Below are 26,915 nucleotides of genomic sequence, written 5' to 3'. Positions count from 1 at the left end.
AATGTGAGGGTCGGTAGAACAGTCAATTCTTTAGGGTGCCTGGGTGGCTCAGTCATTTGAGTGTCCAACTCTTGATTTCAGTTCAGGTCATGATCCCAGGTCCCACACTGGGCAGAACCCATATCAGGCTCAGTGTGGAGCCTGCTTGAGATTCTTTCTCCCTTCTTCTGCCCTTGTCTCCTGCTCATGCTTTCTCTAAAAAAAAAAAAAAAATACTAAGAACATGGAACTCTTGGGGCGCCTGGGTGGCTCAGTCGGTTAAGCAGCCGACTTCGGCTCAGGTCATGATCTCGCGGTCCGTGGGTTTGAGCCCCGCATCGGGCTCTGTGCTGACAGCTCGGAGCCTGGAGCCTGTTTCAGATTCTGTGTCCCCCTCTCTCTGACCCTCCCCCATTCATGCTCTGTCTCTCTGTGTCTCAAAAATAAATAAACATTGAAAAAAAAAAATAAAAAAAAAAAGAACATGGAACTCTTGATCTCAGGGTCGTGAATTTGAGCCCCATGTTGAGCAGAGAGATTATTTTTAAAAAAATAAACAAAATTAAAAAAAAAAAAGACCTAAATGTAAGGGCTAAAACTATAAGACTCCTGGAAGTAAACCATAGGGTTAATTTTCATGATCTTGGATTAGGCAGTGGTTTCTTGGCTATGACACCTAAAGCACAAGCAAGAGAAAAAAATGATAAACTGGAATTTATAAAATAGAAAAAAACAACAAAAACCCCTGTACTTCAAAGAACCTATCAAGAAAGTAAAAAGACAATCCACAGAAAGGGAGAAGTACCTGCAAATCATTTATCTAATAAGGGTCTAGTATCTAGAATATTTTAAGAACCCTTATAACTCAACAAAAAGACAACCCAACTAAAAAAGGGCCTATAAAAGCACATGAAAAGATGTTCACCATTAGTTTTTGGCAAATGCAAATCAAAACCACACTGACATACTACTTTACACCCACTAGGATGGTCATAATTGAAAACACAGATAATGAAATAAGCTGATAAAAACATGGAGAAACTGGGAACTTCATACGTTGCTGGTGGGAACAAAAAATGTTACAGCTGCTTTATATGATCCAGCAATTCCACTCCTAGGTATTTACCCAAGAGAAATAGAAACGTATGTCCACATGCAAACTTGTATATAAACGTCCATCGCAGCGCTATTTCTAATAGCCAAAAAGTGGGAACAATCCCATTACCCCTCAAATGACAAATGGACACACAAAATGTGGTGTATTATACAATGGAAAATTCAGCCACCAGAAGGAATTAAATACGGACACATGCGACAACACGACGAACTGTGAGAACATTACGCTAAGTAAAAGCAGCTAGACACAAAAAGCTACATATGATAGGATGATTCCATTCCTTTTTTTAAGGGCTTTTTTAAAGTTTATTTACTTGAGAGAGAGAGCAGGGGAGGGGCAGAGCAAGAGGGAGAGAGAACTCGAGCAGGCTCTGCACTGTTAGCACAGAGCCCGACATGGGGCTCAATCCCATGAACCGTGAGATTATTACCTGAGCCAAGATCCTGAGTCGGACACTTCACTGACTGAGCCACCAAGGCAACCCAACATGATTCCATTCTTATGAAATGTTCAGAATAACAAATCCATAGCGAGAGAAAGTCTGTATGGGTTTGCCAGGGGCTGAGGGTGAAAGGTAGAGTGGGGACTGATAATGGGTATGGGGTTTCTTTCTGGGGTGATGAAAATGTTCTGGAATTAGGTAACAGAGATGGTTATACAATCCTGTGTTATTCTAAAACCCCTGAACTGTACATCTTAAAAGGGTGAATTTGATGGCATGTGAATTACATCTCGGTTAAAATAGTAGAAAATGAAAGAAATAATCCTGTCTGGAGCAAAAGGCTCATCTAAAAATGCGATTTTTAGGTCCACCTGGGTGGCTCAGTCGGTTTGAGCGTCCAGACTTCAGCTCAGGTCATATCTCATGGCTTGTGAGTTCAAGCCCTGCGTCAGGCTCTGTGCTGACAGGTCGGAGCCCGGAGCCTGCTTTGGATTCTGTGTCTCCCTCTCTCTATCTGCCCCTCTCCTGCTCACTCTGTCTCTCTCTCAAAAATAAATAAAAACATTAAAAAAAATTTTTTAGCGTGATTTTTATACAAAACAAAAAATTGGAAACAAAGTAAATGTCCAACGGGGGGCGGGGGGGGGGGGGGATCAGTGAAATAAATTAAGGTGCATTAAATCCATGGAATACCATGCCCACACATAGCAGGTACACAGAGCCCTACTAAAGGTAATGAGGTATTAAAAATTGCCTTAGAAATAAATTTTAGGGTGCCTGGGTGGCTCAGCCAGTTAAGCATCTGACTTCAGTTCAGGTCATGATCTCACGGTTTGTGGGTTTGAGCCCCGCATCGGGCTCTGTGCCGACAGCTCAGAGCCTGGAGCCTGCTTTGGATTCTATGTCTCCCTCTCTCTCTGCCCCTCCCCAGCTTGCACTCTGTCTCTGTCTCTCTCAAAAATAAAATAAAAAATGTTAAAAAAAAATTTAAAAAAAAGAAAGAAATTTTACATGAAAGATGTTTGTCCTATTAATAATTTTTTTTCAGTCAAAAAAAGTAGGCCCACAATATTCTAATGCCCTTCTCCCAAAGAAGAAAACAATCTTAGGGTAAAATCAGTTCTAACTTCTGGACTCCAGATTGTGAGACAATAAATTTTCATCATTTAAAACAATTTTTTTTAACTCTTTGCACTAGAAAATAAATTCTAAGTATACTCACAATAGAAGTCCATATTAACAAAAAGAAAAAAGGAAATATATGTATACGTACACTAAAAATTTTTAAATATTCACACCAATATATTAACAGTAGTTTATATCCTGGCAATAGTATTATGGAGGCTATTTTTTTACTTCTTTGGTTTAGGTATATTTTCCAGTTTCTTGGCAATTAGTATTAATTAGTAGTATTGAAACTATATGTTGATTTTGTTTATTTATTTTTAAATGTTTATCTTATTTTTGAGAAAGAGAGAAAAGGAGAAGGGGGGGAGGGTCAGAGACAGAGAGGGATCGAGGATCCAAAAGAGGATCTAAAGCAGGCTCCGTGCTGACAGCAGAGAGCCCGATACAGGGCTCCAACTCATGAACTGTGAGATCATGACCTAAGCCAAAGTTGGAGGCTCGACGGACTGGGCCACCCAGGCACTCCTTTATGTTGATTTTAAAAACAAGTATTCTAAGGGGCAGTGGTATTAATACCTCACACAAAGAAGTAAAAAAAGGATGAATAACTAACTTCAAGGAATAAAGATATCAAAATTTCGAACATCATCAGACACCTAACACTTCATTAAATACCAATCATTGGAAATTAACTTTTAAACCTCTATGACCACGATCCTAACAGATTCTTATTCTTGCTTTGGCAGAAATTTATAACACTTGACGGTACTGAAAGTAATGTTATTTTAACAAAATCAAAACACTAAGGGAAAAATGAGGGACCAGGTCCCAGATTTCAGTCCAGAAAATGGTTCTGATGAAACACAGTTTACTCTAGGATAAATTTGAAGATAAAGTATTCACTCTGCACAGTCTGAACAACACATTGTTCAGATATAAAAATACTGTAGAAAAACTTCACCATTGGGGCACTTGGGTGGCTCAGTCAGTTAAGCGTCTGACTTTGGCTCAGGTCATGATCTCGCAGTTCATGAGTTTGAGCCCTGCGTTGGGCTCTGTGCTGGCAGCTTGGAGCCTGGAGCCTGCCTTGGATTCTGTCTCCCTCTCTCTCTTCCCCTCCCCCACTCACACTTTGTCTCTCTCTCTCTCTCTCTCTCTCAAATAAAATGAACATTAGAAAAAATATTAGGGGTGCCTGGGTGACTCAGTCAGTTAAGTGTCTGACTTCAGCTCAGGTCATGACTTCACAGTTTGTGAGTCTGAGCCCCACATCAGGCTCTGCACTGACAGCTCACACAGCCTAGAGCCTGCTTCGGATTCTGTGTCTTTTTGTCCCTCCGCTACTCACATTCTGTCTCTCCCTCTAAAAAATGAAATTTATATTTATATTTATATTTATATTTATATTTATTAAAAAAACCTCACCATCAACAACAAAAACCAACACTAACAATAGTGTTTACTCCCCAAAATATAGCCAAGCCAACAGAAAATAAAGCTTACTCATAACATATGAAAGGACAGGACTCTAAATTCTGAAATCAATTCTGCAGTTGTTTTTTTTTTTAACATGTTTTTTATTTTTTTTATTTTTATTTATTTATTTTTTAAAGATGGGACTTTAATTTTTTTTAATGTTTATTTTTGACAGAGAGAGAGAGAGAGACAGAGACAGAGACAGAGTGTAAGCAGGGGAGACACAGAATCCAAAGCAGGCTCCAGACTCTGTCAGCACAGAGCCCGATGCGGGGCTCAAACTCACAGACCACGAGATCATAACCTGAGCCAAAGTTGGATACTCAACAGATTGAGCCACCCAGGCGCCCCTTTTACGTGTTTTTTTTAAAATATGAAAATAAAGCTCTACTTCATACTAGTTTCTAACTAGTTTCTAAGAAAAAGCAACATGTAAAGGAAACACTGCAAAGTACTTCAAAGATAAAACAAAGAAAAAGTTAAAATGAGTTTTACTTAAAAATTTTTAATTAAGGACATTCTCAATACTGCCAACAAGTTTTTAAACAAAAGTTAAAGTTAAAATTAGGTGAGGTTATTTATGAGGTTAATATGATAAAAACACAATGAACCATCACTACCTATAACAGAACAGCTAAAATAAAAAACAGCGATAACACTCAATGCTGGCAAGGATGCAGAGAAACTGGATCTCACAGGGCTGGTAGGCATGTAATATGATACAAAACTCTAAAAGAGAGTTTAGCAGTTTCTTTCAAAACTAAGTATGTACTTACCATATGACCCAGCACTTTTAGGCATTTATCCCCCCACCCCCATGAAACCTTATGTTCACATAACAATGTGTATGTGAATATTTATAGCAGCTTTATCTGTAACAGCCCAAAACTGGAAACTTTTGGGTTATGTCCTTCAACGGGTGAATCATTAAACAAACAGTGGTACATCCACACTTTGGAATACTACTCAACATTAAAAAGGAATGAACTATTAATACATGAAACAATTTGGATAGATCTCAAAGGAATTATGGTAAGAGGAAAAAAGCCAAAGTAACATACTGTGTGATTCCATTTATCTAACACTTTCAAAATGACAAAATTAGAGAGATGGAGAGATTAGTGGCTGCTCAGGGTTAGAGATGAGGGTGGGTGCGTGCAAGAGAAAAAAGGGGTAGCATGACGGATCTTTGAGGTGATGGTACCTTGATCATGGGGGTGTCACACGAATCTACACATGATAAAATTGCACAGAACTACACACACACACAAACACAAATGAGTGCATGTAAAACTGGGGAAATCTAAGTAAGGCTACGAATTGTAACAATGTCAATTTCCCGGTTTTGCTATGAAGCTATAGTTATATAAGATGTTACCACTGCATGAAACTAGGTGAAGGGAAGATGGGATCTCTCTGTACAGTTTTTTGCAATTTTCTGTCAATCTGTATTTCAAAATAAAAAGTAAAACAAAACAAAACAAAACAATCAGATGGGGCTACGCATGAGAAGCTTGATACAGCAAACAGAAAAAATTTAACACAGCATTTGGAACATGGTAAAAACGCTATATACCATGAGCACTCTGACTTCATTGAGTACTTTTAATAAATGAACTAATTTGAAAACACGGGTTCTGCAGACTATTCAAACTACTTCAGCAGAGAGAATGATTGAAACTAGAATTCCTGAGTTTAGTTATCAGATACCACATGAAAAATCTCTTACATACATGGCAAGATTTTTTTCAGATTTGAAAGTGTTCGAGTAAGAAGCCAGTATACAACATAAACATCTCCATATTGTTTTTTCCTCAAACCTCCAGCTTCAATCTCCATGTGGCTCGAAGCCCTTAGTATACAAAAGTCTCTTAGATCATCAAATAACTTAAAAAATGAAAACAGATATATCACTTGCTGTTCGAATCCAAATTAATGTAAAGCCTAGCTCAGGGCCATCCTCAATTTCAATATTCTCTTAGGGGAAAAAAAAAAAAATCCATGTCATGTTCAAAATGGTAAAATGAATTTGAAGATGCTGGTGTCCTGAAGCAGCTGAGTCCCTAGCAAATATTCCTAAGGACAGAAAGAACATTCTATCGGCAGTCCTCTGAATTCCTCAAGCAGGCTCTGAGCTGTCCGGTCAGCTCTGTAGGAAAAGAGCAAAGACAGGAGTCTCAGACCAGCTGCTGGGAACTAGATTCTGATTCTTCAAATTAGCACCCTCTTTGGTTTATAGCCCCCTTCAGGATTACTCCACACCTATGTGTGTGTAAGTGATTATACATCCAGTCTCTAGTGCCGTGGGTGTGATCCTGAAATAGTTTCCTCCACTAAATATTACTCCAACGGATTCAACAGAAGGAAGAATAGAAAGCTGAGTGAAATTACACAACAGCTTGCTTTTCTATTTTCCATAGAAAAAGTGGCTGAAATTTTTCTCAGCTTCAGCAGGTATAAGAATATCTAACTACAACCATCTGACCAGTCCCATATCAGCAAGGGAGCCCCTAAATTTTCTTCCCATGGGTTCTTCTGGACTCCTAACACTAGGATTTATTAGTAGGGGTTTCATGGAAGTATTCGTGATATAAAGCCATCTGTCACACCAGGACCAGCACTGTTCTAACACGCACTCCGCCGCCCTCCTCCCCCCTCCCCCTGCTACCCACTGCCTTGGACTTTTCTAGTATCCCCTTCCTATCCTTCCTTCACTGCAATATATACTAAACCTTCTGCGGGAACCCAAGGTAGACTCCAAAAAGCTCTATTTACTCACTAGTCTTTTGTTTTTCAACAGCTAAAAACTTAATAGGGGATGAAAAAGATACCACATCCTGAAATACCAAGGATTCTGACAGTGACAGTGTTCACTGATCACAGATTTTAGACAGAACACGAGTTGTGGCATGAAGTGTCTTAGTCGAACACACCATACCAGATTTGGGGGAATTCTCAAATACAAACTGCACTGTTAGTATAGAATCAACACTGTAGAAAACCTAATGTCTTTTTTTTTTCTTCCAAGGTTTTATTTAAAATCCAATTAGCTAACATAGAGTGTAGTATTGGTTTCAGGAAAACTTCCTGTCTTACTGAAATCACATTTCAGTACCAAAATGCAGCAAAACTCAAAGACCCGAAGATTCTAGTTCACTAAAGAATTACTGTGGGCTACATTTGTGAACGCACAAAAATTAATACAGCAAGCACTTGGAAAAAGGCTTCTAAATTCTCTCATACTCAACCCACGTTAATCTATCGCATCACTTACTTTGGAGCCTAGCATCAACACCAACCTATTGATCACACAGTATAGAAACCAGCAGAAAGAGGCCACGATGCCAGTGCTGAAGAAGCATCTTGGACTTACTGTGATACGGTGTACGATGCATGTGAGGAAGGACCTGGCCCACTGCAGGGAAGACTACACCTTGGCTTGGCCCCCGAACTTCAACTCCCTGTTAGACAGTTCCACCTAAACCCCACCGTATTTTTCATTCCAAATCAACAATCCCATCCTTTATTGGCAATAATAAAAGCAACGTTTCCCCACTCTGGTTCAAATGAACCCGGGAGGCAGAATCCTCTCCACCCTCACCTTACAGCATTTCTCACACTCATTCATTCTTTACCAGTTCCCATCCCCATCGCCGCAGTTCAAGAAATTATTCCTTAAGCCCAAGTTTTCCAATGGGGTCTTCTTGATGTCCCACCGTCAGATTCCTGCTCCAAAACATTATTTTGAACATGTCATCGAAGCCTTGAAAAAAAATATCTACAGATCTGGCAGTGCAGCCAACACAAACCTATCCTGATGAGCTTGGAGAAGCTCCAAGCACCTTCCACAAGAAGTTTCTAGAGACAGGGGGCCTCGGGACCAAGGGCTCTGAATCTCCATACGTTAACTGCGTTCACTTTTTGTCATGGCTTCTTTCTCCATGGTAATCAACAATTAAATCTTCGAAAAGGGTTTCGTGGCTCATTTTCATGGACAACCAGAAGGAGCAGGTGGACTGCTTCCTACACCACAGCCAGCCTTGGAGGAGAATGAAGTCCAAGAAGTAGAATACTGAAAGCAACTTTAAAAAGAGGGGAAAAGAAAAAAGGAACATGAGCAAACCCCCTAGCTCTGCGGGTACATGGAGAAGGCTGAGATGGTGAGCTTATACGGATTTAACTTTGAAAGAGGAATATGAAAGCTTCAGGATGAAATCCAAATATCATACTCTACATTTAAGAAATGTCCATCCTAACTAGTGACCTAGTGGGTAAGAGGAAACATATACATAAAAGGAAAAATAACCACAAGCAGGCTACAGCAAGAGCGTGAGGCAAGTACTTCAAGAGTCCAAAGGAGGAACACCAAGAGAATCAAGGACCTGGACGATGGAGAAGTATCTTAGGATACTGAACTGTATCTTAGGAATGTTCAGGGAGTACGCTGACCACTTTGGCTGAGGCAGAGATCACAGAGACCAAAGATGCGAGACAGTATATGTATACAGCTGTCCTAGAGTTCCAGTCCGTTGTTCAATGTGCTGCCTGCCTTCTCCTCCCCTACCTGGACTGTCAGCTCAGAGGCCAGGAACCACTACAGTTTGTTGACCTATCAGCTAAATGTGAGTCCCAAGAACTCAGAATGTTAGTAACAGTTTTAGCAAATTTAATCTCAGCATAGCATAACATTGAGATGCCCTGTGAATTCAGATTTTTAAATACCTGTACTAAAAATAGCAAAACTTCTGGAAAAGTCAAGACATAAGGACCCACAAATCAAAACAAGAATTTTTAAACACCCAGACATTCTTACAAAAACACTCTTACGAACTGCCTGATAGAAAATTTTACTGCTGATATCCTCTAAAGGAAAAGGCAAAAGAATGGAAGGTCTGATGAAGTGATAAACAGTTTTAAAAACAGGTTTACAATCAGTTTTTAAACAGTAATCTATCTGGGAAATGGAAATTCCTCCCCTTAATCCCTTTGGGGGCAATACATTTGAATCAGGAATAAGAACATCCTGCCTCTACACAAGTTCAAATGTGAGCCTTTTACAGTATCCCCAACATTACATAGCAGGTAGAGGAGAGGACAATTTCTAACCCGTCAAAAAGAAGAGCAGCCAGTATTCTGGATTTCTTCTCTATCTCTGCTAGACATATATGCAAAAGCTTCGGTAAAATGAAACCAGGGAACTCCAAGGTTTTAGTTGACAGTGATTGCCTAACTGGAGCTTTTCCTGTGAAATGAAACTACCAGAACCTTCAAAACATCAATTTGCTTGTCGCTAAACCACAGGTTTATGCTCTGTCTTGGAAATGCTAACAGGATGGAACCCATGAGCCTTTTATTAAAACGTGATGACCATGGAGAGCGCCCTTGAAGCATAGCAACAGAGGACTCAACCCTAAAAGGTTCCCCTCTGGAAAGTGAGGACAGGTTTGACATGTAACCCCAGCGTGCCAGTCCTAAAACGCTGGACTGCATTTTCCATAAAAGGTGGGAGTTGTAATAGTAGCATATAGCAGACACCAGCCCACTAGAAGCAGATGGGAACCCACCAACTCATTTTACCCAGACCTCCAAAAAGGTACACAGAACTGTCTGTGCTTGCCAAAGCAGGGCAGATCTGAATGGGTGAATCTAAGAAAACGTTTCACAAAAGATTACTAATGGTAATTTCATGTGCCTACTGTAGCCCCCAATGTAAAACTGGATCTGAAAAATGAAAAGCAATTTGAAAGCTCATCCTCCATACTCAAGCGACACACACACACACACACACACAACACACACACACGGCCCAAATTTTTATTTTACAAAATATAAATGACTCAGGAACCTATTCCAGCACAGGGGCCCTTCTAGAAGGGAAAGCTAGCTGGAAACATTCCCTGCTTATGTACATAGTTCACTAGGGATCAGGTAAGATTCCATTTTGTAACAGCTGAACTTTAAACAGAAAGTCATTAATGGTGCAACATTCACTCATTAGCATAAAGTTACCCCCTACAACGAAAAGCATTGGCTGTATCTGCCAGGATGACAACTTTACAGTAAGAAGCTGGAGCCAAGGTCCATGAACTCCTAGAAAGTTCTATCGGCCTCAGAAGAGCTCACCATCTCCACCAGCCTAAACTTAGCTGTCACCTCATTCCTCAATCCCCACAGAAAAAAAAGCATCGCTAATGCAGGATTTTTTTTTTTTAATAAAAAAAATTAAAGATGGGCAAAAGGGTCAACAGCAGGCAAAGCCTTACGGGGCTGAAATGATTCCTGTTTGGGATTGGGGGAGGGGAGGAGCTTTCTGGATGTTTCTATTCTTGGCAAGGAAAGCACCTCCAGGTCCTGTACCATCAAATGGCACTAACACAGGAATGTTCTCAGGAAATCAATGATTTGTCCATGCTAATAGATTTCATCTTGGGGTGTGCTGGTGGGGAGCAAGATGGGGAGGATTGGAGGGGGAGAATGGGGAAGGTGTGTGTGAATAGGGGGGATGGGAGCAAAGAGTAGATGGATAAGGGGGCCGGGGAAGGTGTGGACTGTTAAGAGGGAGAGTGTGGATGACTAAGGGACGTGAGGGGAGGGTGTGGATGGCGGAGGTTATGTCCAGAAAAGGCCTGGAAAGCTGGGGGGGGGGGGGGGGGGGGGGCGGGGAGGTGTGGACCGCTATGGAGTGGGGGAAGGTGTGAATGGTGGAGGGATGGAGGGATGGCTGGCCATCAGCCCCCTCAGAAGCAGCAACGAAGGCAGGCCAAGAGGGGTGGCCTCGCCCAGGCTCCCCCTAATCCACCTTCTGTGGGCGTGTGCCCGGATGCGCGTATGCAAGGGCCAGGCCACCAGGCCGCAGGGCTACCACTCACCCCACGACTCCCTGGTTGTAGTTCCTCCGCTTCCACGGGGTCCCGCTGTACACGCCCCCGCTGCCGTCGGCCCGGCCGCCCCCCGCGGCCCGCCCTCCGCTGGGCTGCAGCAGGCTGTAGTTGAGTCCGTAGGTGCTGGCCTTATTGTCGCGCTTCCTCTTGTTGCTGCTGCCCGAGGCCGGGTCCGCGGGCTCCGCGGCGGGGACGGCGGCGGAGGAGTGTGGGGACGAGGACACGGAGGGGGACGGGGACGCCGAGGAGCCCGCGGCAGCCCGGCGGGCCCAGGCCGCGGGCTGGTGGTGGTTGTTGTTGTTGTTGGTCGTCTCCAGGGGCAGGAAGTCCCGCTGCTCCGCGGACTGCGCGTGGCCGCCCAGCAGGCGCTCCCCGGAGCGGTACATGCCGGCCTGGGCCGGGGCCGGGGCCGGGGCCGCGCCGCCCGGACTGCCGGTGCTGCTGCCGCTCCCGCCGGTGGCCGTGCTGCTGCCGCCGCCGCCGCTCGCGCCGCCGCTGCTGTGACAGTGGTGGTTGAAGTAGAGGTTCCTCAGCCCCTGGGTCGTCTCCCAGATCTGCATCCACAGACTGTTGGACGGTCCGAGCTGCTCTGGCTGGAACCAGGCGATCCTCGGATCCATCAAACGGCGGCGGCCGCTGCCCCCGCCCCTCCCGGCCGCCCGCAGGGCCGCCGCCGCCGCCGCGCCTCAGGCGCACGCCCGGCCTCGGCGGCTGCTGCTGCTGCTGCTGCTGCTGCTGCTACTGCTGCTCGGGGCCCGCCGCGGGCGGCGCGGTCGCGCAGGGAGCCCGGCCGGCGCCGGCGGCGTCGCTCCCGCCCTCGGGGGCTCCGCGGGCCCACCCCCCTCCCTCCGCCCCTCCGCCGAGCCCCTGTCACTGGGGTCCCCGTGCAAATGGCGGCGGCGGCTCTGGAGTAGGGCAAGCGGCAGCGGCGGCGGCGGCGGCGGCGGCGGCGGCGGCAGCAGCGGCGGCGGCGGCGGCGGCAGGACGCGCCTGCTCCGTAGCGTCCTCGCTCCTCCGGCCCCGGGGCGGGGCCTCCGCCCGCCCCGCCCCGCCCGCTCCGCCCACCCCCCGCCCCGCCCCGCCCCGCCCCCGCCCCCGCCGCGCCGCGCCGCCCGGCTAGCCCCGGCGGCCGCGGCGTGCGTCACAGAGGCCGTGGTGCGGCGTGGCGGGGGTTGCAACCGCCCGACTCAACCGTCCCCGTAGCTCCTGAGGAAGGGGCCGCTCGTACCTGGGCGTTTAGGCGCCCGTGAAGCGTGCGCCGCCCTCGGTCTGGGTTTCCCGGTCCCTGAGACCGGGCGAGGCCGGACGGACACCGGCTCCGCAGGGAATGGATTGTGGGAGGCACCGCCCCCTCGTCGTCCCCTCCCCCACCCAGGGCCTCCGGTACCTGCCCCCCCCAACGCTCTCGCGACCCTCTCGAGAACTCCGCTCCAAGTCGGGTTCGGGCATGGGCGGGGGGAGGGGAGAAGATGCGCCCCACTCCCGAGCATGTGCTCGGGACCCTGCGTGGACGCGGGCTGCGCGGGCTCCCCCACCGGTCCCCGCGCCATGCGTGCAGCACCCCAGGCCCTGGCGGAGCATCCCCCGCCCTAGCTTAGACTGGAGAGACCTGCGCCAGCCCGCATGGATGTACGCGCATCTTCGTTGGGTCTGTAAGCCAGGGGCTCAGAACCACCGTCACACACCCAAAACCCGTTCTGCACACATAACGCACACAGAAGCGCGCACAGCTGCACAGGCATGGAGATTGGCACACAAGCTGCTCGGCGTGTAAAGAATTCTCACTTGCCATCAGGTGCACCGGCAGCCATAGAAAGCTCTCCTCGGTTCAGAATTAACTTCAAAAAAAAACAACCCCCAAACCTTTTAAGCCCAATATCGTTGGCATCAGTAGAGATTTTCCACAAAGTGGTTATTTGCATGTCTTCCCAATTCCTGTGGTAAAAACTACAAGGAAAAGGGAATTTTAAGTATTTTAAATATTGAGAAAAAATAAGTGAGCATGTTTCCTGTGTGCCCTCTGAGGTTGGTCCAAAGTCAGAAGGAGTCCCTGATGCCTGATTTTGACCTTCTATTTTGGGAGCTCAATATCCTGGAAAGTTGTTTGTTAAAATTTTTTAACGTTTATTTATTTTTAAGAGACAGGGTGAGTGGGGGAGGAGGAGGAGAGAGAGAGGGAGACACGGAATCTGAAGCAGGCTCTAGGCTCTGAGCTGTCAGCACAAAGCCCAACACAGGGCTCGAACTCAGGAGCCATGAGATCATGACCCAAGTAGGGCTCTTAACTGACTGAGCCAGACAGGTGCCCCCCAATATCCTGGAAAGTTTTTATTGTTGTTGTTGACTGTTGTTGTTGTAGTTTTGGGCAAAGATGAAAAAATATTTGTCAAATTATAAAGCACTGCTCTACCGTTTTTCTTGCTGAGAGAATAACATACCCCTCCAAAAAACCCTAAAGAACTTTGGTTCATCTTATTGGTTGTTGATTTACTACATACCAGTATTAAAAGTGTTCTCAGAATGAAATTTGCTGTATACTGTGAATTACAAAGCCAGGAAAATAAGTAGTGGTACTTTTTAGGCTATACCTACTGACAAATTATATAAAAATAAAGCATTTTAGAAACAGGTTTATTTTGACAACTTCAAATTTGTTTTAAAAATCAACCAAGAATGCAGCCACTCTGGAAAGCAGTGTGGAGGTTCCTCAGAAAATTAAAAATAGACCTACCCTATGACCCAGCAGTAGCACTGCTAGGAATTTACCCAAGGGATGCAGGAGTACTGATGCATAGGGGCACTTGTACCCCAATGTTTATAGCAGCACTCTCTACAATAGTCAAATTATGGAAAGAGCCTAAATGTCCATCAACTGATGAATGGATAAAGAAATTGTGGTTTATATACACAATGGAGTACTACATGGCAATGAGAAAGAACGAAATATGGCCCTTTGTAGCAACGTGGATGGAACTGGAGAGTGTGATGCTAAGTGAAATAAGTCCTACAGAGAAAGACAGATACCATATGTTTTCACTCTTATGTGGATCCTGAGAAACTTAACAGAAACCCATGGAGGAGGGGAAGGGAAAAAAAAAAAAAGAGGTTAGAGTGGGAGAGAGCCAAAGCATAAGAGACTCTTAAAAACTGAGAACAAACTGAGGGTTGATGGGGGGTGGGAGGGAGGGGAGGGTGGGTGATGGGTATTGAGGAGGGCACCTTTTGGGATGAGCACAGGGTGTTGTATGGAAACCAATTTGACAATAAATTTCATATATTGAAAAAAAAATCAACCAAGAAAAATGAAAAGCTGAAAAAAGTAAGCATTATCAAGGTCCCACTGTCTAGATATAATCACCTTGAAGACTTTGTTAAACATTTCCAAAAATCTCTCCCTGCACATGTTACATGACAAGATAGCTGTTTTTATTTTTATTTATTTGTTTATTTTAAGCATTATTCAGTCTTTAAAAATATTTTTTCAGGCATCCAAGAACACATTAAATGCCACTGATATCTAAGCAAAAAAGTATTCAAAGTGTTCATGTCAGAAATTAATATTTGTTATATCTGAAAGCTCATTTCTTTAGACAAACCTCAAGAACTACTAAAGTTTTGGCAAAATGATCAAATGAGTTAATATAAATAAAAGAACCTTGTGAAGTGTGGGCTGAGAGGCAAGACATTACTGTTTGTTCACCTGCAGGGAATGCTGACTGGTTAGCCCCATAACAACACATCCATGTTTCAGGGCATTCATTCAGTAAATCTTGGTTGAATGTCTATCATCCATGCAGAACTGAGCTAATTGCTTTAGAGAGGATCAAAAAGCAACCAGGGTCTTTGGCTGCCTTCCATGAATTTACTGTCTGGTTATGGAGGAAAAAAAGGTAAATATCTAAAGTCAAACTGCAATTTATTCAATTAATTCCAACAAATATGTCTTGAGCAAATTATGTACCAGTGCTGGGGATACAGCAATGAACAATACTGATGAGGTTCCTGCTTTCATGGACTTTACTTTCTAGTGGGAAGGCAAGCGCATATAAAGTCAGACAGTGGATAAGTGCTATGAAGAAAAAGAAAGCCAGCAAAAGGGATAGTGACAGTGTGCTATTTTTAGATAGGCTAATCAGGGAAGGCTGCTCTGAGGAAGTGATATTTGAGCAGAGACTTAAATGAGGCAGTGGGCCATGACCATCTAGGGAATGATCCATCAGGCAGCGAGAATAACAAGTGCAAAGGCCCTGAGGCAGGTATGTACTTTGTGTGCAAGATGGCAAGGAAATGTAATTAAGTGTTGAATGTATGCCATGCTATAAAATTGTAATGAATGTTGAATGTGTACCATGGTATAGAATTATAAAGTATCTCTTGCGGAAGTTTCCTCAAAAATCATCCAGTTTAAAGTAAAACAGAAGGAAATATTATATACACAAAAATGTATTCATTTCCCCCAACAAATCTGCAGTGTTTTGTCTCAAAATAATCTACAACTGCATCCAAAGAGATAGACTACACTAATTTCAATAATAAATTTTGATTACTCAACCTTTTCATTTTGCTATTTAGAACAAAAGAACAGACACTTATTACAGTCTTTAAAACCATCTGCATTAAATTGATGAGCCAAAAAAACACAGCTATCACAAACCCAGACATTTTGCTCCATAATCTAATGTCCTATTCATTCTCAGTATTCTTATTCTTAGGGGGGAAAATGTTGAGTCGATGGTTTCAACTTGAAAGATTCACTGAAACATTAAGTTTCTGCAGAGTCAAAACTGAGTGGAAAAATGAGAAGAAAGCCAGTTATCAAGCAAATTTAAATATGACTTCATTGATTTATCAACTTGGATAAAACTGAAGGGAAATTTCACACACATACTACTGCACGGTATTATTAATAATTGTCATTATAATTAAATCTTAGGCAGTACGTGACTATATTACTTCAGAGTTAACAAGAACCATGAATAGTAAGTCATAAATTATTAGTATCTTCAGTGTTTGGGCTATGACGTATTTGCTCCAGGTGTTAATAATCGGGCTTAGGCCCCATTTACGAACTTTCCCCTTTTGCACACAATATACATCATTGTACCATGTTTTTTTTCTCCTTCATGAATACAAATAGGATTTCAAGTAGGAGAATCTGTTTCAATGACATTTCAAAATAATAGCCAATGTGGAAGCCCGTGTCTTGTTCCAGTCAAAATTTCTTCTTTTTTTTAAGGTTTTTTTTTTTTTTTTTGGACGTGGGGGAGGAGGGGGAGGGGAGGGGAGGAGGGGAGAGGTGCGGAGAGAGGGAGAGAGAGAATCCCAAGTAGGCTCCTTGCTGACAGCCCCGAGCCCAACGTGGAGCCCGATGTGGGGCTCAAACCCAGGAATGGTGAGATCATGACCTGAGCCAAAAACCAAGAGTCAGATGCTTGACCAACTGAGCCACCCAGGTGCCCCAGTCAGAATCTCTTCTATTCCTTAGAAACAAAATTGCTCAAGTTCTGTGCCATCCTATGATCTCTGGAGTGCGTGTATGTGTATGTGTGTGTGTATGTTTAAGAGCTTTATAGTATAATTTCTATATTCTAAAATTCACCCATTTGAAGTGTACAATTTAATGAATCATTTTAGTGAATTTACAGATCTATGCAGCCATTGCCACAATCTGATCTTGGAATGTTTCCAACCCCAAAAAGATTGGTAGGGCTCATTTGTAGTCAATCCATTTTCCCAACCCCATGCCCAGGCAAATATTAATCTACTTTCTATTTCTATAGATTTGCCTTTTCTGGATAACCTCCATTTTGGTTGGTGTTTCTATAGAATTTGACCATGGCAGTGCTAAAGCACCCACAGAGAATTGCTTGCCTAGCCTAATGGCAACTAAAAACAAAACAAAAACTGCCAGAATTTCTGACCAATCTGTAAAAAATTCCAGACATTTTCCAGATTCAAGTTTATACAAGGCTGGTAAGGCAGCTCCTTCAACCATCTTTCCTATTGTACGGGAAATAGCATCCTTGGCCCTGAGCTTGCAAAGCAGGCTGTCCCTGGACAGCCATTCTCCAGAGAGGAAGCCCAGAAACTCAGCCAAGATCCAGCGCTCAAACAACCCTTTGCATTCTACCATTTCTTTTTAACATATCACTGCTGTGGGAAAGAGAGAATAAGGGGGATAAGGTGGTCTTGCCTAAGAAGGTAGTCACCCACAACTGCTTTTGTCAACTGTCATTGAGCAGCCGAAGCAGAGAAATTCCATTTCTAAAGACAAAGGCTCTTACTAACCATCAAAATCTCACTCCAGAATATTCTCTTGCTAGAACATACATAACTTGAAATGCAGTCCAGACCTTCTCCTCCAAAAAGTTATTTGGTATGATTATTAATTAATGTATCAACTTGACTGCCCATTGAGTGCCCAGATTAAACATTTTTTCCAGGTGTGTCTGCAAGGATGGCCCTGGAAGAAATTAGCATTTGAATGGGTGGATTTGGTGATGTAGATGGTCCTCCCCCATGTGGGTGGACCTTATCCTATCAGTTGAGGGCCCAAATGAAGCAAAAGATAGAGGAAAGAATTTGTCCCTTTTTTCTTGCCTTGCTGATTGAACTAGGACATTTCATGTCATCTTCTCTAGCCCCCTGAGCAATATTTACACTGCTGGCACCCTTGGTTCTCAGGCCTTCAGACTCAGACTCCATACCACTCCATACCACTGGTTTGACTGGGTCTCCAGCTTGCAGATAGCAGACTGTGGGACTTCGTAGCCTCCGTATCTGTATGAGCCAATTCCTCATAATAAATCTCCACATAAATCTCTACATATGGGTATATATTGTACAACAAATCCAAATAGGTCATATATATGAAAATGAGAAGTGGGGGTTCTCCTGTAACAAATGCCTAAAAATGCAGAAGTGGCTTTGGAACTGGGTAATGGGGTAGAGAATGAAGTTTGGAAGTTCATGCTGGAAAAAGCCTACACGGCACAAACAGACCTTTATTTCTTTATTTGTAAGATTTTATTGTTAAGAAATCTCTACTCCCAACATGGGGCTCAAACTTACAACCCCAAGATCTAATGTCACACACTATACCGACTGAGCCAGCCAGGTGCCCCATGAATATATCTTTAAAAGTAATTCTGGCGAGGGACGCCTGGGTAGCTCAGTCAGTTGAGCATCCGACTTTGGCTCAGGTCATGATCTAATGGTTCATGGGTTCAAGCCCCATGTCGGTCTCTATGCTGACAGCTCAGAGCCTGGATCCTGCTTCGGATTCTGTGTCTCCCTCTCTCTCTCTGTTCCTCCTCCACTCGCACTCTGTCCCTGTTTCTCTCTGAAAAAATAAAAGATGAATAAAATAAAAATAAATAAAAGTAATTCTGGTGAGAGCTCAGAAAGAGAAGATGAGAACTGTAGAGAAAGCCTCAGTCGTCTTAAGGAATCCCTAAGTGGTCAGGAGCAGTATGTTGGTAGAAATATGGGCAGTAAAGGCCATTCTGATGAGGTCTCACATGGAAATAAGGAACGTCTTACTGGAAACTGGAGGAAAGGAGTTGCTTGCTATAAAGTGGCAGAGACATGGTTGAACTGTGTTTGTCTTCTAGAGTTTTGTGGAAGGTAGAAATTGCAGGCAATGAAACTGGATATTTAACTGAAGCAATTTCTAAAAAAAGGGTTGAAGGTGTGGCTTGGCTCCACCTGGCTGCTTATAGTAAAATCCAAGAAGAAAGAAATGACTTGAAGATAGAATTGTTAAGCTAAAAGGAAGTAGAACTTCATGATTTGGAAAATTTTCTGCCTCACCATATTGCAAAAAATGAGAACATTAAGGATATGGCCAAGTAACCATTTGAGTTATTGGCTAATGAGTGTGGGTGTGAACCACAGATTCATCAGCCACCCCAGGAAGAAAACTGCCAGCAATAGGAGAGGGGAAAGAATGAAGGAAGGAAGGCTGTCAGACCTCAGGGGTTTCACAGGATGAGCCCATAGAACTATTTAGCTGAGATCACACGCTATTCTTTAAAACAAGGGAAGAATGACCCAAGAGGCAATTCGGAGACTATTGGGGCTGTCTTCTTGGTTTCAAAATTTGTATTACTTAAACACATAGATGCATACAACACATGACTTCACATTTTAATGATTTCCAAAATAAAATCACTTCTTCAGCACTCACCCGCGTAACTGGTGCTCTGCCCTCCCTGTCCAAGCACCACCTACTCTATTATTCATTTCCACCTGATTCCCCTCCAGGACGTTTTGTGGCAAGCATCTTCACCACAAGAATTGCTACAGACAGAATTGAGTATGTTTGGAACATGTACATCATGCTTTGATTGCCTCAAAAGGCAGCAGAAAGGCAAATTTTATTTCTGGACATATGTAAGTCAAGCCACAGGGGCCTTTTCTAAGGTAAAATGCACGACACAGGGTGCCAAGCTTTTCCCTTATTGTATATCTAGCCCAAAAGACATTTCATTCGAGAAAAAAATTGGATAATTTAAGTTACAGAGTTACCCTGAAGTCTTTGGACAGTCTAATAGGCTTTGAAAAATGCAGCCAAATAGTAAGGGGCAATTTCTGTATTTGTTTGGTGGAAGTGAAAAAAAGCCAACTGAAAATTTGCAGGCTGAGAACAAATGGACAGGACCCATTGCACGGCAAGGAAAAGTGAGTCAGAGAATAAAGCACAGACCTCTGGGAGGTCACACACCATATGCCACAAATGGAAGCTGCTGAGGTTACCACCTATCAAAAACAAAACAAAACAAAACAAAACAAAACAAAACAAAACAAAACAAACAAACAAAAAAAAACCACTGCCACATCCCGTTAGTGGAACAGTTTCAAATTTGTTGCCCTGGTCTGCTTTGAAACTAGTCTATATAACACATTTACAATATAATGCAAGTCATGTATCCCAAGTCTGGAGGGAATATTTGAGACTCGGTTATTCATTCTCAGTCATTGTGAGGGACTGTGGCCACAGCAACACAAGATTATTGACCTCGTTCAAAGTTCGAACACTGGACCTGAAAACACACAACCAGAATGAATGTTCAATGATTAATCAACATCTGTGAATTGATGGCTAAAAAGCAGTGAGTTATAAGATAGCATTTCTATCTAGCTTTTTAAATCATAATTAGTTGTATGTGCATGTGTGTGTGTGTGTGTGTGTGCGGGCGTGTGTGTGTAAAAGATTACAATTTCTCACAGGTGACAAAAGCTGTATCAGCTTATTCAATCTGTTCAAGCCACACATCTTGCTTGTGGCTGCAAGGTCATAACTTTGAATGCTGTAAAGATCAAAAGCTGCACTCAGCCTCTTGGCCAAAATAACATCCTTCCTAGGAAACATTCGGATACTTTAACTAATTGGTGTCTTTGCCATTCATTCATTCATTCATTCCACCGTCATTTTTTTTTTTAGTTTTTTTTTAATGTTTATTTCTGAGGCAGAGAGAGACAGAGCATGAGTGGGGGAGGGTCAGAGAGAGAGGGAGACACAGAATCCGAAGCAGGCTCCAGGCTCTGAGCTGGCAGCACAGAGCCCGACGCGGGGCTCAAACTCACAAACCGTGAGATCATGACCTGAGCCAAAGTCGGTCGCTCAACCGACTGAGCCGCCCAGGCGCCCCTATTCCACCATCATTTAACACTGGGGTATAAAGATGTGTCCTGGTGGCACATCTTTGGACTCCCAAGGGGTAAGAAGGAGGAAAGAATGATCAGGGAAATGATCTGGCTCAATATATTTCAAAGTGCAAAAAGTGCACATCCCTCCCATCCCTATTTGTAATAGTGCTGCATTCACGTGTAGCAACCACTTCTGTTCTAAAACTGTTCAAATCCATTTCACTGCCATCAGGAAGCTGAGAAAATTTGACTCCAATGGAGGATTATGCTTATCTATATAGTACTATATGACCTATAATACTATATGATTTTCCCAAATCACTAGGAATTCCATATCTTACTATCAAATATGAGAAACCCCTAAATAATGTTCTCTTACTTTTATTTCTTTTGTAGCCATTCCAACTCATAAAATATGCAAGAAGCAAGAAAAAAGGAAAGTGCATAAGAAAGTTTCTTGAAATGTCCCTGTGGAGTTGGACCCGCCTTCATGTGATACCGTATAATGTGCTTCCAGGGTTGGAGTAGGAAGATAAAAACTTCACTCATTAGAAGTCACACACACATTTGGAAAAATTTCAACTTCAAGCACCCATTTGAATTACAATACACAAAAATCTGTGTTTCTCAGATTGTCAAAGATTAAACAGTATAATAATACCCAGTGCTGGTGAGGGTATGGGAGAAACTAGTCTTTTTCACTGTCCATGGAAAAATAAAGTGGAGAAAAAGCTTTAGAGGACTATCTTGGTCCTATCTATCAAATATAAAATGTGGATATCCTTTGACCCAGTGTATTAACTTGGCTCCAGCTGCCGTAACAGAAAACCAGAGACCGAGTGGTTTCGACAACAGAAATGCATTTTCTCACAGTTTTGGAGGCTGGAAGACCAAGATCAAGATGCCATCAAGGTTGGTTTCTGGTGAGACCTCTCTTCCTGGCTTGAAAGTGGCATCTTCTCCCTGTGCCCTTACATGTGCACATGCAGAAAGAGAGAGAGATCAGGCGTCTCTTCCCTTCTTGTAAGAACAGCAGTCATATTGGATTAGGGCTCTACCCTATGACTTCATTTAACTTTAATTACCTCCCTAAAGGCTCTGTCTCCAAGTAGAGTCACATTAGGGGTTAGAGCTTCAACATATGAATGGAGAAGGAGGTCACAAATAGAGTCCCCAGCACCCAACAAATCTACTTTTAGAAATTTATCTTATGTGGGGCACCTGGATGGTTCCGTTGGTTAAGAGTCTGACTCTTGATTTCAGCTCAGGTTGTGAACTCACAGTTTTGTGAGTTCAAGCCCCGCATCAGGCTCAGTGCTGACAGTGTGGCGCCTGTTTGGGATTCTCTTTCTCCCTCTCTTTCTGCCCCATCCCTGGTTGTGCTCTTTCTCTCTCTCAAAATAAATAAATATTTTTTTAAAAAAAAGAAATTTATCTTACATGTTTGCATGTGTGCACAAAGATCTCTGAATAAGAATCTTCCAAAGTTGCTTTGTGTGCAGTCGCCAACATAAGCATACATCAGGAGGGGGCTAGTTAAACAAATTAAGGTACATTCAGTCAATAAAATATTACTATGCACCTGTTAAAATAAATGAACCAGCACTAAACATGTTGACATAGAGAAATCACTAATACATCATTAAGTGGAAAAAGCAAGGTGCAGAGCAGTGTATAGAATATGATCCAATTTCTATTAAAACAACAAAAAAGCTTAAGCACCAATATTTTCTGGAAGGATTTGTAAGAAACCATTGAGAGTCATTACCTCAGAGGTAATGGGGGACTTGGAGCATGGCGGGGAGGGGCTGTCCCTTCTACCCTTCTGTACTCTGTGTACTCCACCTGCCTACACTGCTGTGTGGAGGTATGTGACTTTTGTTTAAAAATTGGGGTAAATTTCACATAGCAAAAGCTTCACCATTTTAACCAATGAGAAGGATATGATGCAGTGGAACTTAGTTCATTCCCAATGTTGTGCAACCATCACCTCTATCAAGCTCCAAACATTTTCATCATTCCAGGGAGGCAGGTACTCCTCATCCTCCCCTCCCACAGCCCTTGGTAACCACTAATCTGCTTTCTGTCTCTATAGATTCACCTATTGGGATATTTCATATAAATATAATCATATAATATGTGGCATTTGTTCCTGACTTCGTTCACTTAGATTAATGTTTTCAAGGTTCATCCATGTTGTAGCATGCGTCAGTAATTTATTCCTTTTAATCCTTTTTTTTATTTTTAGAGAGAGAGAGAGAATCTTAAGCAGGCTTCACACTCAGCAAAGAGCCCAACATGGGGCTCGATCCCACGAGTTGGAATGAGTTGGGCCAACATTCAAGAATTGGGCACTCAACCAACTGAGCCACCCAGACACCCCAGTACCTTATTCCTTTTTATGGCTAAATAATATTTCACTGTATGAATATACTGCATTTCGTTTTTTCAGTCATCCATTAATGGCCATTTGGGGTGTTTCGTTTTGGCTACTGTGAATAATGCTGTAATGAATATTCACATACAAGCTTTTATTTTAATACCTGTTTTCAGTTCCTTTGGGTATATACCTGGGAGTGGAATTGCTGACTCATCTAGTAATTCTGTGTGTAATTTACTTGAGGATGAATGTTGCTTTTTATTGTGTTTAAATATTTAATTTCAAGGGCACCTGGGTGGCTCAGTTGGTTACGCATCCACCTTGGGCTCAGGTCATGATCTTGCAATTCGTTAGTTCAAGCCCCGCATCAGGCTCCGCGCTGACAGTGAAGAGCCTGCTTCAGATCCTCTGTCCCCCTCTCTCTCTGCCCCTCCCCAAATTGCATGTGCACGTGCTCTCTTTCTCTCTCAAAATAAATAAATTTTTAAAAAATACTTAAAAAATATTTAATTTCACACCACAAATTAAACTGTATAGGACAAGATATTTAAAGATCTTTTAGTATAGTTTTGTATTAAATGGACATTGTCAATGGACATTATTTATCTAAATTAAAACAGCAACTTGGATTTAACAATATATTTTGCCCTAGGGCCTACTAGATATCTTGTATAAAATGGACATCGATGTTCTTGCTGTCGAAAAGTGTCTCTCAAAAGTATTCTTTTGATAACCCCAATATCCTTAGATAAAATACAATGCAATAAATAGTAATTATTCTAATTTTAGAGATATTGTTTGCTCATTCAGAAAATAACTATTGACCACACCCATTCGGGGCTGTTATTTCAAAAAACATATAAAATAACAAATGTCAGCAAAGACATGAAGAAACTACAACTTCTGTGCACTGTTGGAGGGGACAGGAGATGGTGCAGCTGCTATGGAAAACAGTATGGAGGTTCCTCAAAACATCAACAGAACTACTCTATGATCCCGCAATTCCATTTCTAGATATATACCCAAAAGGATTGCAATCAGAGACTTCATTATATATGTATACTTTCATAGCCCCATTATTCACAGGGTGGAACCAACCCAAGTGTCCATCAACAGATGAATGTGTAAACAAAATATGGTGTGTATCTCTTGATAGATAGATGATAGATAGATAACATAGATATAGATAGCTAGAGATAGCCGTATAGGAAAATAAACACACACACACACACACACACACACACACACACACACACTGGAATAATATTCAGCCTTAAAAAGGAAGGAAATTCTGATGCATGCTAAGACATAAATAAACCTGGAAGACATAATGGTTTTTGTTTGTTTTGTTTTGTTTTGAGACAGAGAGAATCTTAAGCAGGCTCCACACTCAGCACAGAGCCCAACCCCACGACCCTGGGATCACGACCTGAGATGAAATCAAGAGTCAGACACTCAACCAACTGAGCCCCCCAGGTACCCCTTGAAGACACAATGCTAAATGAAATAAGCCAGTCGGAAAATAACAATTATATGGTTCCACTTACATGAGGTACCTGGAGTAGTTAAATTCATAGAGAAAGGGAGTCGAATGGTAGTTGCCAAGGGCTGGGGGGGGGAGTTAATGTTTAATGGGGACAAAGTTTCAGTCGGGGAGAGTGAAAAAAGTTCTTGAAATGGATGGTGGTGACAGTTGCACAACAGTGTGAATTTCCTTGATGCCACTGAACAATACACTTTAAAAAGGTTAAAATGGTGAATTTATGTTATATATATTTTACCACAAAGAAAAGGAACATACACATACACACAAAAGTAAATAAAAATAACTACTGAGCCCCTACTAAGGGCACTGAGGGTCTAGTGGTGAACAAAACATATAAAACACAGTCCCTGCCTTTATAGAGCTTACTATCGAGTAGGGGAGACAAATAATAAATAAAAAAATCAACACACACACACACACACACACACACACACACTTATAGCCATATACATGTATATCTTTATAAAATCATATAGTGTATTTTTAAAATACAGGTGAGCATTTTTTTCTGTAATGTTCTTTTCTCCACAGTCTTAGACATCTCTCAGTGTTAGTCCATGTGACTACTTGCCTCCTTTTTTAACTCCACACAGAACTGCACGTGGAGACAGGGCTGTAGTGATATAGCCATACCCCTGTGAAAGCGACATGTAGGTAGCTGGCCATCTTTTGCTGGTATAAACACTGCTCTCAGGAAGATCTTCCTAGAAGCTCATGTCATTCTACCTCTTAAAAGCAGGTCGTTTAATAACAACTTTATTTGTATTTTTTTAATGTTTACATTTTTCTGTATTTATTTATTTATTTATTACCATGTATATAGATTTTATTAGGATTCCAGTTCAAACAAACAAACTGGAAAAAAAAAAAGATTAAATACAGTCATTTTCAGACCATGAAAAGTGATAAGATTTGCTGCCAGTGGATCTGCACTACAGGCAATACTAAAGGGTGATCTTAAGACAGAAGGAAAGTGAGGTGCAGGGAGGAACAAGGAGCAATTAAAATGTTAAATATGGGAAATAAAATGAATGAAATGACTAAGCAAAGTGAAATTAACAAAGGTGACACATACAAAAATCAACTGCATTTCTAAATTCAAGTGGCAGTTTGCAAATAAATTTTATGAACAGAAACCATTCATAACAGATTCAAAATATCAGATTCCTAGGAATTAGTTTAACAAAATCTGTGAAAAACTTCCTAACAGAGTATAATAGAATATAGTGGTAAAATTTTTAAAGTCCTAAAGAGACAGAGATATATCTTGATTCTAAAGTAGAAGACTCATTATTGCAAAAGTGTTCAATTCTCTCCAGATTGCTTCTGCTTTCAAAACAATCCCCAATTTTTTTCTGTGGAATTTTGCAATATGATTTCAAAATAGAAATGCCAACATATAAGAATAGCAAAGACAATTTAAATAGACAAAACAAGGTGGGGAGACTTGCTGTACTAGATATCAAGATTTATTATAAAGTTACAGTAATTAAAACAATATTTTATTAGTATCAGATTAGACAGATCAAAAAAACATAGAACACTTCACGAATTTGCCTGTCAACCTTGTGCAGGGGCCATGCTAATCTTCTCTGTATCGTTCCAATTTTAGTATATGTGCTGCCGAAGACAGCACTTATCTTTATTTTTGAGAGAGAGACAGAGCGTGAGCAGGGGGAGGAACACACAGAGAGGAAGACAGAATCCGAAGCAGGCTCTAGGCTCTGAGCTGTCAGCACAGAGCCCGACTTGGGCCCGAACTCATGAACTGTGAGATCATGACTTGAGCCAAAGTCAGACACTCAACCAACTGAGCCACCCAGGGGACCCTTTAATGTTTATTTTTGAGGGGGTGGGTAGAGAGAGCGGGAGATCCAGAATCTGAAACAGGCTCCAGGCTCTGAGCAGTCAGCACAGAGCCTGACTCAGGGCTCGAACTCATGAACCGCGATATTACGACCTAAGCCGAAGTTGGACACTTCACTGACTGAGTCACCCCGGGGTGACTTATCTTTATTGTTTAAATGAATCCCCAGGGGTGCCTAGGTGGCTCAGTCGGTTGAGCATCTGACTTCGACTCAGGTCATGATCTCACAGATCGTGAGTTCGCCCCGCGTCGGGCTCTGTGCTGACAGCTCAGAGCCTGGAGCCTGCTTCGGATTTTCGGATTCTGGGTCTCCCTCTCCCTCTGCCCCTCCTCCGCTCATGCTCGCTCTCTCTCTCTCTCTCTCTCTCTCTCTCTCTCAAAAATAAATAAACATTAAAAAAAATTTTTTTTAAATAAATGAATCCCCAGACCTATCCAAGTAATCATC

General features: G+C 42.5%; 1 protein-coding gene and 1 non-coding gene across 7 annotated transcripts in view; both read right to left on the bottom strand.

The window, feature by feature from the left end:
* TENT4B (terminal nucleotidyltransferase 4B) overlaps positions 1 to 11,798 on the bottom strand; it is a 76,365-nt gene extending 64,567 nt beyond the window's left edge. For 2 of the 6 annotated variants that reach the window (XM_042968381.1, XM_042968382.1), the window contains exon 1: positions 11,012 to 11,798. In XM_042968381.1, the coding sequence (XP_042824315.1) occupies positions 11,012 to 11,643 (632 nt within the window). In that variant the 5' untranslated portion in view covers positions 11,644 to 11,798. The remainder of the gene's footprint in view (positions 1 to 11,011) is intronic. The other 4 variants (XM_042968379.1, XM_042968377.1, XM_042968378.1 and 1 more) reach the window with 2 other exon arrangements.
* Positions 11,799 to 26,129: 14,331 nt separating this feature from the next.
* Positions 26,130 to 26,236, bottom strand: LOC122234439. Its single transcript, XR_006212227.1, has one exon. It is a non-coding gene; the product is annotated as a U6 spliceosomal RNA (small nuclear RNA).
* Between the last annotated feature and the right edge of the window lie 679 nt (positions 26,237 to 26,915).

The sequence above is a fragment of the Panthera tigris genome, chromosome E2, assembly GCF_018350195.1.
Source record: "Panthera tigris isolate Pti1 chromosome E2, P.tigris_Pti1_mat1.1, whole genome shotgun sequence".
In the NCBI taxonomy this organism is placed as follows: Eukaryota; Metazoa; Chordata; class Mammalia; order Carnivora; family Felidae; genus Panthera; species Panthera tigris.
This window is presented reverse-complemented; position numbering and strand designations above follow the sequence as displayed.